General features: G+C 36.5%; 1 protein-coding gene across 1 annotated transcript in view; it reads left to right on the top strand.

Moving 5' to 3' along the window:
• Positions 1–3,977, top strand: part of LOC140160840 (proton-coupled amino acid transporter 1-like) — a 37,694-nt gene extending 33,717 nt beyond the window's left edge. The window contains exon 11 of the mRNA XM_072184157.1: positions 393–3,977. Within this exon, the coding sequence (XP_072040258.1) occupies positions 393–643 (251 nt within the window). The 3' untranslated portion in view covers positions 644–3,977. The remainder of the gene's footprint in view (positions 1–392) is intronic.
• The last annotated feature ends 12,405 nt before the right edge of the window (positions 3,978–16,382 follow it).

Below are 16,382 nucleotides of genomic sequence, written 5' to 3' on the forward strand. Positions count from 1 at the left end.
GCTTATCTGATGAAATATGGTGCAAAAGTGAAATAAATGCGCACGAAGTGCACACAAATTTGCACTTTTGGGGCTAAAATGGGCAAATATGAGGTGAATTTGGTCAGAAACCCATATTCTGGCATCAACATTGGGTGGATGATTGTATGGGCCATCCCCCCTGGCAAAATATTGGGGGGATTTATCCCCCCCTGGATCTACGTCTATGCCAAATGGCCTAGGGCTTTTTTTTGCTTATTTAAAACACTGGTAGACAGTATGCAGACAGTACACAAATTAAGAAAAACTATTTTAGTACTAGTATAAACTATAGAGCTAACAATTTTTCAAGAAGATAGATGTCATTATAATAGTCTTTAATCTTTGTGTATTTATTCTTGCTTCCATCACAGTGTCGTTAGCCATCTTAATTCCTCAGCTCTCCCTCTTCATTTCCTTGATTGGAGCATTCAGTGGTGCTGCATTAGCCATAATCTTCCCTCCACTGCTGGAGGAGATCACCTTCTTTTATAAAGGACACTCACATTGGACAATATGGCTACGGATGCTGAGAAATTTCACTTTTATCATCGTTGGATTACTTGGATTTGTCGTCGGCACTGTGATTTCTGTACAAGAAATCGTTGCTGCTTTTTATAATTAATGTACTGTACAAGGGAATATTTTCACGAGCAGTTATTTTTAGAGTAAGATTTTAGAGTAAGAGAGACATTTTCGCGAATGTTATTTTTGCGATTGCGAGGTCCTGTCCTATACTTGTAATATATTGTTGCATATATTCACAAGGTGTTATTTTTCGTGGTTAGAGGTCCAATCGCAAAATTTCATGAAAATTAAATCCTGCGAAAATTTCCCCTTTTACACTATTGGTGAATGGGATTTTAAAGAACGGTTGTGTTCATTAGGCTATTTTCAGTTGAAATCTGCCATACCCCTGTGGAAGATTTAAGCCTTCCACAGAGGGAGTAAGTTTTTCAAATGGAATTGGTTGGGGTTCATTATTTTGAAACCCATACTCCCCTGTAAATGGCTTTACGTATCTTCCACACTTGAAGTATTTCAAAATAACCCTCATAGCTAAATTGCCCAAATCAGTTTTTTGAGGTTTTGTTGGTATTAAAACTCAATCTTTTAACAATTGCCACCTTGTAACAAAATAATTACCATAGAGAGCACCGTCATAGTACCTTTTATGATTTTTTGCCTAAATCTGTGAGACTTTGGTCATGAGGGTGACGAAATGGAGAAATTACCCAATTGTTGATTCTATCCCAAAAAACTTCCTCTGTGAGACTATCTGGGGAGGACGCCCTCAATGTTTTTCAAAATTTTGTTTTTTACACAACTTTAAATGTACTTTTACTTTAGCTAATAACCTGCAAATATCAAGATTTCAGGTGCTGCAGTTGTGACACAATCTGAAATTTTGAATAAAACATTTTAGAATGACGTCCATTGCATGACCTCAGCGATTTATTAGCTGCGAGGGCGCTCTTCAAATTTTAAAAAATTTTAAATTTTACTGTCGCAAATTTTATAATGCACCAAGGCACAAACACAGTTCCTTTCAAAAAAAATTTCACGTACATGATTTTATCCATATCTTGAAAAGGCAGTTTGCTGCAAATCAACTCCCACCCTCCCCTCCCATTTTTGTTGTTGATGTGGTGACTGGTCACGCTTGCGAGGTTGGGGATCCAAAGTCCAACTTTGAGATATTTTCTCAAAATATCAAGAGATATATCTAGAATTAATCACAGAAACAATACTGGGCTTATTTGTACTCATTTTAATGCATCCAAATATGGTCATGGAAATGTTCAATTCTGAAATTTTAAAAGTTTTAAAGCAAATTTGGAAATAGTTCTCTGCAGTTGACACCCATAAATCAATAATTAAATTCACTCGCGACAAATCATTTTAAAAACCGTTTTAAAATTCACAATCATTTTTAAAAGCGTTTTAAAATTCACAATCCCTTGGATTTGCATAATAATTAATACCAAATAATTGGTTTTTATAGTATGTAAACTTTTAGTGCAAGGCAAAAGAAAAAAGTTTGTTTCTTGTAGGCTCAGGTCGTTTTTCTTTTTGAGCAACTGCATTGGTTTGTTTTTTATTGAAAAGTCCAGTGAAATTGTCATTTTCATGCAAAAAACAAGACGGGATAAACATTTCAAAAAATTATACAAAAGATGCAATAACAGCCAGTGCTGCACAAACTTTTGTACTGAACATATTTTATGATTGACTAACACAATCAAAATGAGCATGGGGCATATTTTGGAAAATTTAAAAATACATTTTGTGTTTTGGTTCTTGAGCCATGCACCTACATGAAACAAACTTTAATATTTTGTAAGGAAATAGAGAAGACTTCTCTGTCCACACTTCCTTATGCAGCCAATGATGGGTTACTCATCCTTCAGGTAATTTTACACAGGGTTAGGATTAGGATTAGGGTTAAGATTTGGGTTAGGGTTAGGATAATACACAAAATAATTACATGAAGGATTGACCCAAAGATGTACAAAAATGTTATGACATGTGCCTTTCCGAGTGCCTTCCACATTATGTGTGGGGGTGTGTGTACTGTGTATGTATTTGAATTTGAATGATTATATAATATATTTTCAATTCTGCAATAATAATGAATATAATATATTTATATTAACAGCCTGTGCCTTTATAAATTTGTGAACAAAATGTCTCCATTTTTGGTGCACTGATACTTGGTTCTGTTGTACATAATATAAAAATATATTTAAAACCAAAGTACAAGTGATGCAGGTTAATAATCAGAGAGAACATCAGATTATGAGTGTGCAATAGCTGCCATGTGTAGATGAGTACAATATACTGTGTGTAAATTGCCAAATCACAGGGCAGCTATTGTACTTACCCACTTCTGGCACTGAGCAGTTGAGATATGATTATGTGAGTGCAAGAAAGTTGCATGTGGAATAGCTGCCTTGTGTGTCAGTTAAAATGTGAAGCACAAGGTGTCAAGTCTTAGGGTCATAGGACTTCCAGGAGTGACTTTAATCACATGAGGAGCAATCTCAAGACCTTATACCCTAATGATGAAATTGTCAGGTTTTGGATTCCTCTGCAAATGCAATTTCAAAATTTGACATACGGCAGCCATTCCACATGATGAGATATTATGAGATTTTGAGGTAGAATTGTTTGAATGACCTTGATATAATAATTGCAAGGATGTGATTTCAGGATTTGTTATTGCCAAAATTTACGCAATTTTAATGATTTTCAGCCCCGGTTTTCAGCCCATTTTGGGGGTATTTTAGCCCAATTTCACATGCAATTTTAATGATTTTCAGCCTGTTTTGGGGTATTTTAGCCCAATTTCATGTGCAATTTTAGTGATTTTCAGCCTGTTTGGGGGTATTTTACCAATTTTATGCAGTTTTTTAGGATTTTCTACTATTAGGATATTTCACAAGCTTTAAATCACACCCCTGTAATTGGTAATATACTGCAAGATCATTATCATTATTATTATTTTGTGTGTACAACTTTTGAAAATGCACCAGGTATCAATCTTTGTCAACTGAATTTATAGTGTTTGGTAGCAAATTTGGTATCAAATTCAATTCAAGAAACAATTCAAGAAACATTTATTTCACAACTTCAAAAATACATAGTATAAATTTTAATGTTTAAATATTAAACAAGATTCTGCACTCAACCTTATATGAATCAAATTGTCAGAACAAGATCATGTTTCCGTGTGGGATGGGCTACAGAAGTGCAGACTTTCTTTTTTGTGTTTACTTAAAGCAATAATTTGTGATTTGCATAAAGAATAGATTTCTATTTAAATGTTTGTTTTCACTGATCACATTATCCCCTTTTAATTTCGAGCCGAACAAATGAGGTATAGCGAAGAAAATTGCGATTTCATTCCAGCACCTACAATGCGTGTACTACGCTTTCGCCGATCGTAACATGTAATACTGCACGAGCATCGCGCTCGGCGTAATACACACATATGCTGACATCCACGGGAGATGTTAGCAAGCACTCGATCGATGAACTCTGAATAAAACCGGGTTGACCCGGTTCTAATATAAAGAGTTCAATTTTAAAGTTCTGTTATTAAAGCACTTCAGGCTTAGTCTTTTACGTGGTATTTTAGTATACCACTGGGCATTATAATTATACAAAAAGTAGAAATCCGAGTAAAAGTGAGGGCGTCGCTGTGAAGCAAATCACACATTATGGCTTTAAAACACCAAGGTCTAGCATACTTGGTTCTAATTAAGTTCAGAAGTTTTGTGATGTGTATTTTCTTATGTATTTTATTGTTTTTTACTCCATATTTTTGGCTTTAATCTCAATTTCAAATTTGTGCCTTTGGCCTCCATGGACCAGATAAGGCCCCAAAAATTAATTGTTTGCTTGTCCATAGATCACTTTCAGAAGTTGGGTCGGTCGGTCGGGAAAAGTGCTTTTTTTTTCAAGTAACAAAAGCGTAGCCTAATGTGAAGTACTTGTTGTTTGTATGTAAAACTGTGGTTTCTGCTATTTTTTGTTTCGCTTATAATTGGCAAAAAAACAGCGCTAATTTGTTTGGATTAAAAAAGTATTGTCCTATTTTGCCAAATGAAACGGCTGAATCCTAATCCTTTAGTTTGTTCTATATGTAACTGGCAATGAACGTCAAATTTTAATATTTGGTAAATTTTTGGAAATAAAGTCTACAAAGACTAATTTCAAGTTAGGCATTCTAATTTTTGAAAAACGTTTTTCTTTTTATCAAATTTTAATATTTGGTCAATTTTGGAAATAAGGGCCAGACTACAAAAGACCAATTTTCAATTGTGCATTCTGATTTCGGAAAACACATTTTCTAATCTTTTTCATAACCAATTATCAAAAATAATATAAAATATTAAAACTGAGTTGACTCTTACCCTATACTCAATGAATGCTTAGACTTGTTCGCAAGCCTGTGTGAATTTTGTGACTCCTATCGTATTAAAACATGCAAAATTACATGTGTTTTTTTTCCCTCAAATTACAAAAATATTAAAATTGAACTTTTATTGCCAGTTAATTAAAAGATTAGGATTTCAGCTATTCTTTGTCAAATCAAGGTAATTTTTTAATTCCAAAAATTTATGCTGTATTTTCTGGAATCGTCGATTTACAAGTATCTTAGCCAAAATCGACTGATTTTTGCCAAAATTCTAGCCCTGTTTGCTATGCGGCTGGTGCAGTGCATGAGGTGTCGATATTTAATGCCATGATTCAATTAGCCAATCAGAACCACACTTCCATATTTACAGTACACACTTTTGCTGCCAAAAATATTAAATGTGAATAACTTAATATTGTTTTAGATTGTTCAAAAACAAAACATGATTGTAAAATTAATATCAATAAAGAATTTTATTTAGAATAGATTATATTCATTTATTTTATCCAAATATACTTGTACTATATGATTAATGAAATAATGAAATTATATTTTTAAAATTCTTATTTTGGAATGTGGTTATGTCTCATTTGGTAGTCTATTTGGTCGTCTTTGCGTCAAGTTGTTCACATGAGGATATTTTGTGACGTGTCATGTCAAAACCAGACACTTTTGGGCAGGATCATAAATGGAGAAATAGCCAAATATCTGCCCGGGGGGGTGATTTCATTGGGGAAAACGGTGTTGTGGAGCAAAATATCTCTATATTTGTAAAAACCTCAAAATTGATAACCCGCCTGCCAAAAAGTGTCTGGTTTTGACATGGGGCGTCACACAGTGTCGACTTCCTATACGATAAATATAAATTTAATACTCCGTTGGTGAGCGACGGGCGAGTGTATTTCACCGAACGCAAGAAAAGGAGTTCTATCTGATTGGCTAGCAATCGATCGCTTAGGTCGCTTAGTAGTCAACTACAAACTCAAAACTGAGCAATGTGTTCAATTTGATTGAAATCGAAATTCTATTATTGCCGTAGATAAAGAGAGTGATAGTGTGTCAATAATGTACATTGTATTGCACCTGGTTTTACATGCATTCCTTTATATAAATATTTTCTCAAAGAGTTAAATATCACATTTTTTACAGCGGATTTCAAATGTTTTACATCAAAATTGCAGTTAAACATATCCACAGCAAAATACCGGTCCTCACTAATTAGTTAATTTAATTTCCAGGTAGTTAATTTAAACGAAACCTGTGATTTACGTGACAACAAATAAAATTTTCTTGCAATAGAAATATCATATGGGATACTGATATGGTAGGCCGCAACCGCCATTAACGTGGAGCTGCTACTGCGTAGCTGACTTTTTTGCTCCGTGGAGCCAAATTGACCAATCATGATCATGTTAGAGTTTTTCATTACTCGGAGGTAAAACTGACCAATCAAGTACGACTTACTCATTACGTGAAGCGAATTTATTCATTCAGAATTTGCCAGACGAAGCGTCCACGTAGTTGCAAGATATCCTCGGTCACGATCGTTATTATTCAAAAAGTAATTTATGAAAAGTACGAACCGACTTATTATTAAGATGGACATGCACTCATAAGAAACTCATACCGGGACTCATACAGTATTGTACATAACTATATAGCTAGGCAGAGTGGTGGTATACCATGCACACAGTTCTGCGATCTGCAGTGTATCGCCGGAGCTAATTTGTATAACTTATGCGGTGTGGCCTGCGAATTCGACCTTCAGCAAACTGCAAACCAGTTCGGATTTACTTTATATACTAGTAGTAGGCCATACATACTGTAGTTACTGTCCGTTTTCCTATACACAATACTCAGTGCGCTCACCATTGACGTGTGACCTCTAGTATGTTAGAAGTATAGGCCATTGCCTAGTTGACGCCACTGTGTAAAAAAAAATAACCGCCAATATTTAAAGTATTCTCTGAAATTCTAGAAAATATAGTTTTGTAACATGTCCTAAATTTTTAGCTAATTTAGGTGTTTGGAAATATTGGTACTTTTGTACCAAAACATATGAAGAAATTATTTCTAAACCGTGTTAAGTCATTAAGCTTCTCGTTTTCAAGAACGCTGGTTAACAATAAGCAGACTATTGTCTCATTTCAGTAAACAAAAGCCCACAGTATTGTTACCTTGCGTTCGCTTTATAATCGTTCACCCAACTGAAACTATAATACCAGCTCATTGCTCATTGCACAGGTAATACAGACACAAGTGCAGTGTGTATTTAACCAGAGAAGATCTGATGTAACATAGTTGAGCTGTTTTCATTGAGTGTTATCTTGGTTTAATAGCTTTTAATAGGGTTTAAGTCCTCAAAGGTCGTGGTGAGTTCTACTGTAGACATGACTGCATCATGATTATTTTAAAGTCAACAACATTCAACAATATGATCACCATGATAGTATGAGAGTATCAGTACCGTGGGTGTCAGTGATCCTGGCCTGACACAGTAGACAAACAAACAAACAAACATGCCACACACATGACACATGCATGCAAGGTAACATTGACTATACACTAATCAAACAATGGTATTGATCCTGTACAACTGGTCGTGGTTTATTTACAATCGATTCATTTAAAATCCCCATAGTAAACATTAATTTTGGCAAGAGTTTTCTCTCTCTGGAACGAGGATGCATCCACTGGCTCCGCGTAATGAAAAGATCTAACATGATTGGTCAAAAGTAAACTACGGGTAGCAGGTCCACGTTGTGGCGAGTAAGGCAAGCCATATATTGATCATGCGAAAATCGTAAAACATAGAATAGAAACAGTGTGGCAGGCTCTCAAAATCTCAAATTGTATGCTTAGCCTGAGTCGCACGGCCTATCTCGAACAAAATCATTTTGCGTAGTTGTTGAAAAACGTGAGGATTCATCGTAATATCACGGCAATTTTTAACACGAAGATATAGGGATGATGACGTGTGCGTCACATTTGCGAGTTTATTTTATGGGTAGCATTTTCAGCCTTTGGTATATCAATGACCCCTTTTTCAAAGCCTATTTTGGTATATGAATGGGTCCTTTTTTCAAAATGTTCCCATTTTTTTCGGAAAATAGCCCAATTTTTCCTTAATAATCTAGCCAAAATTGTCAAAATTTTCCCAAAATTTTGGGAACATTTTAAAAACTAAGACAATTTGGGTTAAATTTGGCCGAAAATTTTGACTTTTTGGTATATCAATGGGTCCTAATTTCTTGAAAAATTGGTATATTTATGGATCCACTTTCAAAGTCTCAGCAGCCGTCCCTACCAAAACCAAACTTGAGTACCCCTGGGTCATGGTTATACAGGGTACACAACTTAATAAGTTCCCCCCAAATACTTTTTCAGACCTGCCAACCTACAAAAGTCAGAAAGCAGGACATTGAGGCCAAAACCTTGTACATGTACACAAACCAGGTATACTGACAAATTCAAACACTTGCGGTGTGCAATACTTTCAGAATTCAGGGAAGGTTTTGCCGGTCTAAATTTATCACAATGGACCAAAGAGAATGCTCTATTTTTTTTTAAAGTGTATAAATCTGCATCATTTTCTACTGTTCTTACATTTAAATTTGCCATCACTAAAATTTTCAGAAAGCAGACATAGCACTGCGTCATCATCCCTATATCTTTGTGTCAAAAATTGCCTTGATAGCACCATGAATCCTCTCATTATTCAAAAGCTACGCATGGCGATTTTGTTCGAGATAGCCCGAGCGACTCAGACTAAGCATACCATTTACATGATATGAGATGCGCATAACCATGACATAGAGCCTGCCGCTTAGTTTCTATTCTACGATTTGCGCATGATCAGTACTACATATGGTGTTATACTATTATAGAAAATTTGATTTGTTTTCAGGTAAAACGGCAGGTTTTGTTTCCAGTACACTAACTCGAAAAGCAATACACTAATTAGCGGGGCCTTGCTGTTTGCTGTGGATATCTTTAACTGCATTTTATAAGTAAAGGTTTTGAATTCCAAAGTAAAAATTGTGATATTTTCAACTGTTTGAGAAATGAATTATACAAAGGAACCCGTGTAAAACCCAGGTGCTGTATTTATAATACAATGTACATTTATCGACTTTCTTTATCTGCGTCAACAATAGAATATCGATTCAATCGAATTGAATACATGTCTCCATTTTGAGTTTGTACTACACCTCTGAGCGACAAAGTGATCGATTTCTAGCCAATCAGATACGGTAGGCCTCCTTTTCTTGCGTCGGTGAAATACCAATCGCCTGTCGTCGCTCACCAACGGAGTATTAAGTTTATATTTATAACACTGGCTGTTGACACTGTGCATAGCGTCACACATTGCGTTCAGTCACAATGGTTATGTAAAAAAGAGGCCGTTTTAAAAGTTGCACCCGAGTCCATAGCATTCAGGTTTTCCTTAACAAACACATGAATAGGCCTTGCCTACTTTGTTTGAGAGTTCACTCGTACTATGGACTCGGATTCAACTTTAAACGGTTTCTTTCAAGGTGCGGGCACCCTGGATATACTATGACTAGTATAACCCGGACTCTTAACACTAACCTTAACAATAATGAATCTTGCCTCAGACTATGCGGTTAGTGATATTCAGCCCATTATGGTTGCAGAAAGAAATTGAGCATCCAGGTTTTTTTACCAATTTGGACCAAATAAAAGGTCAGGTCTATTGCAAAAACAAGTTTATCTCTATTCGAAGAGAATAATTATTACATTACAAGTTGACACTTGTTGCAATTTTTTTATGCGTATTTCTCCTGAAAAAGGAGAAATTGTGTGGGTAAAGTTCAGCCTCGTGCGTGTTCTTCCCCGTATGAAGCGTATATGTTCTCCCCGCTTTGGCTGATGACGTAGGTAAATGAAGCGGACACTATACCATGCTCTCATCATACAATAACAATCACTTTGACGAAAGTTTGACATTAGCAACAATGAGTTGTACTTTCATTTACCATAACAATGCTGCATAACAATATGCACACTTTTGTTCTAATTTCGCAAACAAAGCCCACACAGTATTGTTACTATACGTTTGCTTTTCATCCAACTGAAACTATAATAACTACATGAGTTTGTGGACTTAACACGGTTTATATGCAGATGAAATTCTAAGCTCAAATTATTTATTTTTTAGGCCCAATATTTCTCATGATATTGATATACATATATGAATTGTAATATCACAATTTACTAAAAAAGAAGCGGCTGATTTTATCCATATGTTTAACAAGGCGGTTCTCGAACCACGAGTCTCGCCTGCTTTCGCGATCGCCTGCTTTTACGATTACTTTTGGTAGAAGTAAATGAACCTGCAACAACCCATGGCGATTTGCCTGTTCAATTTGAGCTTGCTTGGACCAATATTGAATTTGACCTTTGATCCCTAAATTTTGGTGGGTCTCGGCTGGCCACACGACAGTTTTTTAGTAATTTGACCTCAGATGACCCATGGGTGACCTTGGATGACCCCTAAATTACCTTCCTAAACTTTGACTCTAAATGTTGACTGTACCCACCAAGTTTCATGCCCATATGACAGTTTTTAGTAATGTGACCACAGATGCCCCCGGTGTCTCCTTGGATGACCCCGACATCACCTTCCGAAACTTTGACTCTAAATGTTGACTGTACCCACCAAGTTTCATGCCCATATGACAGTTTTAGTAATTTGACCTCAGATGACCCTTGGGTGACCTCGGATGAACCTGAAATAACCTTCCGAAAATTGTACTCGAAATGTTGACTGTACCCACCAAGTTTCATGCCCATACGACAGTTTTAGTAATTTGACCTTAGATGAACCCTGGGTGACCTCGGATGACCCCTGAAATAATCTTGTGAACATTTGACTCGATGTAGCACCCCAAAAGAGACCATTTTTGACATAAAACCTGTTTTAGACATTTTTTGAAAAATGCTTCCTTCACCCTAAAAAGGTGGTTTTAATTATTCAGTTTCCTATACTTTTGTACATGAGAGACATTCTTCAAAGTCTTTTTTTGGCGTAATAACTTGGCCTACACGACCGAAATTGATAAATGTAATGCTCAATATAAAAACAATATTTCATTAAATTTTTGACCCCCCTCTCAACTTTGAGTGTGTGGGAGGGCCCACATGGGGGGGGGGGTACTAGTGTGCATCCTCTGGTCATACTACCCCGTACATTATGTTGACCGTACCCACCAAGTTTCGTGCCCATACGACAGTTTTTAGTCATTTGACCTCAGATGACCCCTGGATTACCTTGGGTGACCTTGACGCACTAACCAATACAAACTTGTTCTGTCTGGGGTGAAGATGCACCCACCCACCAAGTTTGAAGAACGTGTGACCCCTAGTCTCCGAGAAAATAGGTTTTTGCATTTTATGCATAAATTATGCAAATTAGGTACTTAATTACCATATTTTGCGCTGAAAATCGAATCGGGTTGAGATCCTCTGGTCATACTACCCCCTACCATGCACAGTGTCGACTTCCTATTCGATAAATATAAATTTAATACTCCGTTGGTGAGCGACGGGCGACTGGTATTTCACCGAACGCAAGAAAAGGAGTTCTATCTGATTGGCTAGCAATCAATCGCTTAGGTCGCTTAGTAGTCAACTACAAACTCAAAACTGAGCATCGTATTCAATTCGATTGAATCGATATTCTATTATTGCCGTATATAAAGAGAGTGATAGTGTGTCAATAATGTACATTGTATTGCAGCTGGATTTTACATGCATTCTTTTATATAAATTTTTTCTCAAAGAGTTGAATATGATCAAAATTTTTACTCAGGATTTCAATTTTTTTACCCGCAAATTGCAGTTAAACATATCCACAGCAAAATACCGGTCCTCACTAATTAGTGTATTTAATTTCCAGTTAGTGTATTTAAGATAAAACCTGACAACAAATAAAATTTTCTTGCAATAGAAATATCATATGGGATACTGATATAGTAGGCTGCAACCGCCATTAACGTGGAGCTGCTACTGCGTAGCTGACTTTTTTGCTCCGTGGAGCCAAATTGACCAATCATGATCATGTTAGAGTTTTTCATTACTCGGAGGTAAAACTGACTAATTAAGTACGACTTACTCATTACGTGAAGCTTAATTTATTCATTAAGAATTTGCCAGACGAAGCCACGTGGTTGCAAGATATCCTCGGTCACGAAAGTTATGATTCAAAAAGTAGTTTATGAAAAGTACGAACTGACTTATTATTAAGATGGACATGCACTCATAAGAAACTCATACAGTATTGTACATAACTATATAGCTAGGCAGAGTGGTGGTAAACTATGCACACAGTTCTGTGATCTGCAGTGTATCGCCGGGAGCTAATTTGTATAACTTGCGCGGTGTCCCTGCGGATTCGACCTTCAGCAAACTGCAAACCAGTTCGGATTTACTTTATATACTAGTAGTAGGCCATACATACTGTAGTTACTGTCCGTTTTCCTATACACAATACTCAGTGCGCTCACCATTGACGCGTGACCTCTACAAATAGTGTATGTTAGAAGTATAGGCCATTGCCTAGTTGACGCGTCACTACTGTGTAAAAAATAACCGCCAATATTTAAAGTATTCTCTGAAATTCTAGAAAATATAGTTTTGTAACATGTCCTAAATTTTTAGCTAATTTAGGTGTTTGGAAATATTGGTACTTTTGTACCAAAAAATATGAAGAAATTATTTCTAAACCGTGTTAAGTCATTAAGCTTATCATCTACAAGAACGCTGGTTAACAATAAGCAGACTATTGTCTCATTTCGTAAACAAAAGCCCACAGTATTGTTACCTTTGCGTTAAGCTTTATAATCGTTCACCCAACTGAAACTATAATACCAGCTCATTGCACAGGTAAAACAGACACAAGTGCAGTGTGTATTTAACCAGAGAAGATCTGATGTAACATAGTTGAGCCGTTTTCATTGAGTGTTATCTTGGTTTAATAGCTTTTAATAGGGTTTAAGTCCTTCAAAGGTCGTGGTGAGTTCTACTGTAGACATGACTGCATCATGATTATTTTTAAGTCAACAACATTCAACAATATGATCACCGTGATAGTATGAGAGTATCAGTACCGTGGGTGTCAGTGATCCTGGCCTGACACACGGTAGACAAACAAACAAACAAACACGCCACACACATTACACATGCATGCAAGGTAACATTGACTATACACTAATCAAACAATGGTATTGATCCTGTACATACAACTGGTCGTGGTTTATTTACAATCGATTCATTTAAAATCCCCATAGTAAACATTAATTTTGGCAAGAGTTTTCTCTCTCTGGAACGAGGATGCATCCACTGGCTCCGCGTAATGAAAAGATCTAACATGATTGGTCAATTTAGCTCATGAAAAGTAAGCTACGCCAGAGCAGCTCCACGTTAGGCGGTTACGGCCAGCCATATATTGATCATGCGAAAATCGTAAAACATAGAATAGAAACAGTGTGGCAGGCGCTCAAAATCTCAAATTGTATGCTTAGCCTGAGTTGCACGGCCTATCTCGAATAAAATCACCATGCGTAGTTGTTGAAAAACGTGAGGATTCATCGTACTATCATGGCAATTTTTAACACGAAGATATAGGGATGATGACGGTGTGCCACGTTTCATCATCATAGGGCTTAGGGAACCTGTTTTAGACATTTTTTTGAAAAAATGCTTCCTTCACCCTAAAAAGGTGGTTTTAATTATTCAGTTTCCTATACTTTTGTACATGAGAGACATTCTTCAAAGTCTTTTTTTGGCCTAATAACTTGGCCTACACGACCGAAATTGATATATGTAATGCGCAATATAAAAACAATATTTCATTAAATTTTGACCCCCCCTCAACTTTGAGTGTGTGGGAGGGGCCACAGGGGGGGTACTAGTGTGCATCCTCTGGTCATACTAACCCCTACCACATTATGTTGACCGTACTCCACCAAGTTTCATGCCCATACGACAGTTTTTAGTCATTTGACCTCAGATGACCCCTGGATGACCTTGGGTGACCTTGACGCACTAACCAACACAAACTTGTTATGTCTGGGGTGAAGATGCACCCACCCACCAAGTTTGAAGAATGTGCGACCCCTAGTCTCTGAGAAAATAGGTTTTTGCATTTTATGCATAAATTATGCAAATTAGGTACTTAATTACCATATTTTGCGCTGAAAATCGAATCGGGTCATAGGGCTTAGGTTCTTCGAATCCCCAGATACAGCTCCACAAGGCGGATTTCTTCAGATTTCCAACCATATTTGTAGAATCGCTACATAAATTATGCAAATTAACAACTAAATGCGCATACTTTTCAGCGAAAAACTAATCAGGTGATCAGCAGATGTGTATCATAGCTGCCACCAGGTTTCGCTACCATGCGCCCGACGGATCTTGAGATAGTCTGTCCACAAACTCCGCTATCAATTTGCGCTGATTTTCAGATAAATTATGCAAATTAGCTATGTTAATTTGCATATTTTTCACCGAAAACATACGGTTACGGAGCAAACTTGGATACCCTTCCTCCCACCAAGTAGCGTCGCCGTAAGTCTTACGGTTACCCAGATACAGCTCCGGACGGACACACATACATCCACACACACACACATCCACACACACGGACGGACGGACAGACAGAAATAGTGATTACTAAGTCCCATCCTGAACAAAGTTCAGGCGAGACAACAACCATTGAATTTGTAATTTTTTTTCTGTGAACAACAGTATACGTTCTGTCCATTGAGAGCGTTTATAGTCCCTTTTCTCAAAGCGGGCACATCTCAATTCAATCTCAATTCATGACGTCACTGTTTTTCTAGGCCAAATCCGTCTCGTTCGAAGGAACTCACCGCTTAAGTTGGTTTTTGCGGAATATCAATTTTAAACGTCTTATTTTCTCAAAAAAGGAGTCATTTTCATCATATTAGCTTGCCAATGATATGTTGTTTTTGCAATAGACCTGCCATTTAAATCTGCCAGGGTTGTAAGCCAGAAGAGAAAACCCTGAAAATTGGGGAAAAGCGTGTAAATTCGGGTTAAAAAGCCCCAAAACAGGCTGAAAATAACAGAAATTGCGTAAATCTGGACTACAAAAAAACCTGAATTCTGTAAACATCCTGAAAACTTACATCCCTGATCTGCCGAGCTTCTTTTAAGAATATATGAATTATCGGAGCCACAACTTAGTTCCCCTTAAAGGGGGTCTCCGGCAATCAACATTATAAATGCCTTATGTTAAAAAAATAATTATAAAGGATGAATCACATGGTTTTATTTGAAACAAACTCATTCACTCGGTCGGACATCCGGGAACATTGTCCCCTTTGCACAAGCATGCGCATAGCAACCAGCTCGAGAATGGGGATCTGCACATGCGTACACTGGTTTTAAAAGGCTATTTCCCCTTTGTGACATCAGCCCGACCGAGAGAATATTGACAATAAAAACAGTCAGTTCTCAACATGTGATACTAAAGTATTCAAAATTGCCTTACGGCCAAAGTAATGCAAGAGAACATGGACCTTTTCGAGCATCATTATTTCTGGATTGCATGTCCAAAGTATATAAAACTATACATTTTTGGAAAGGAAATGAGTCAAGGAATCCCATGGTGACGTCTGATTTGTTCAAGAAATTTTATGGCTTACTTGTACTTAAGTCATGACAATTGACTCATATTCGTTAAGAAATACACAAGACAATGAGGCTTTTCTGTTTATGCATTTTATGTACATATAATTCAGTGTCTGCAAACAATTATCATTACCAGGCTGTTTACAATATTGCTTTTTATATTACAAGCTCTCCCTCTAATAATCCACAAATAGTTGAATCAAAAAAGCATCCTGCACATACCAGTAACTCCACATAATCGTAATAAATAGGTAAATATTCCAAGGCAAATCATGAAATACTCTCACCCTAGGTTCTAAATTTAAAAACAAAACTATAAATAAAAAGAACCAAAAACAGTGCGAGCTACACAACTAATCATTAGTGTATAAGAACAAGCATTCTATTTGATTTCAGTGTATTACAAGGTAATCTAAGATCATTATTTTGTTAGGACAATTGAATTGTTAATTAATAGAACGATCAAAAATGGTTTGAAACTCATATAAATAACAACTAGTGAACGCTCTCTCTTATTTACATAAACGCATTCATGATTGGCACCTACAAAATTCAAATTTCCTTTCATTCATCACTTAACATCATATGTACAAGCTTTCATTCATCGTTACTGATACACCCGATCGAGTTTCCATTGAAATACCTATTCTCCTAACATTCTATTCATAAAAGCTTGTTAATAATTATTATAAATTCTCCACGTATCAAGCACAAAATATAAAGTTAGATATAAATAACACCATCATGTTCGCACACT

Source organism: Amphiura filiformis, chromosome 9, assembly GCF_039555335.1.
Source record: "Amphiura filiformis chromosome 9, Afil_fr2py, whole genome shotgun sequence".
NCBI lineage: Eukaryota > Metazoa > Echinodermata > Ophiuroidea > Amphilepidida > Amphiuridae > Amphiura > Amphiura filiformis.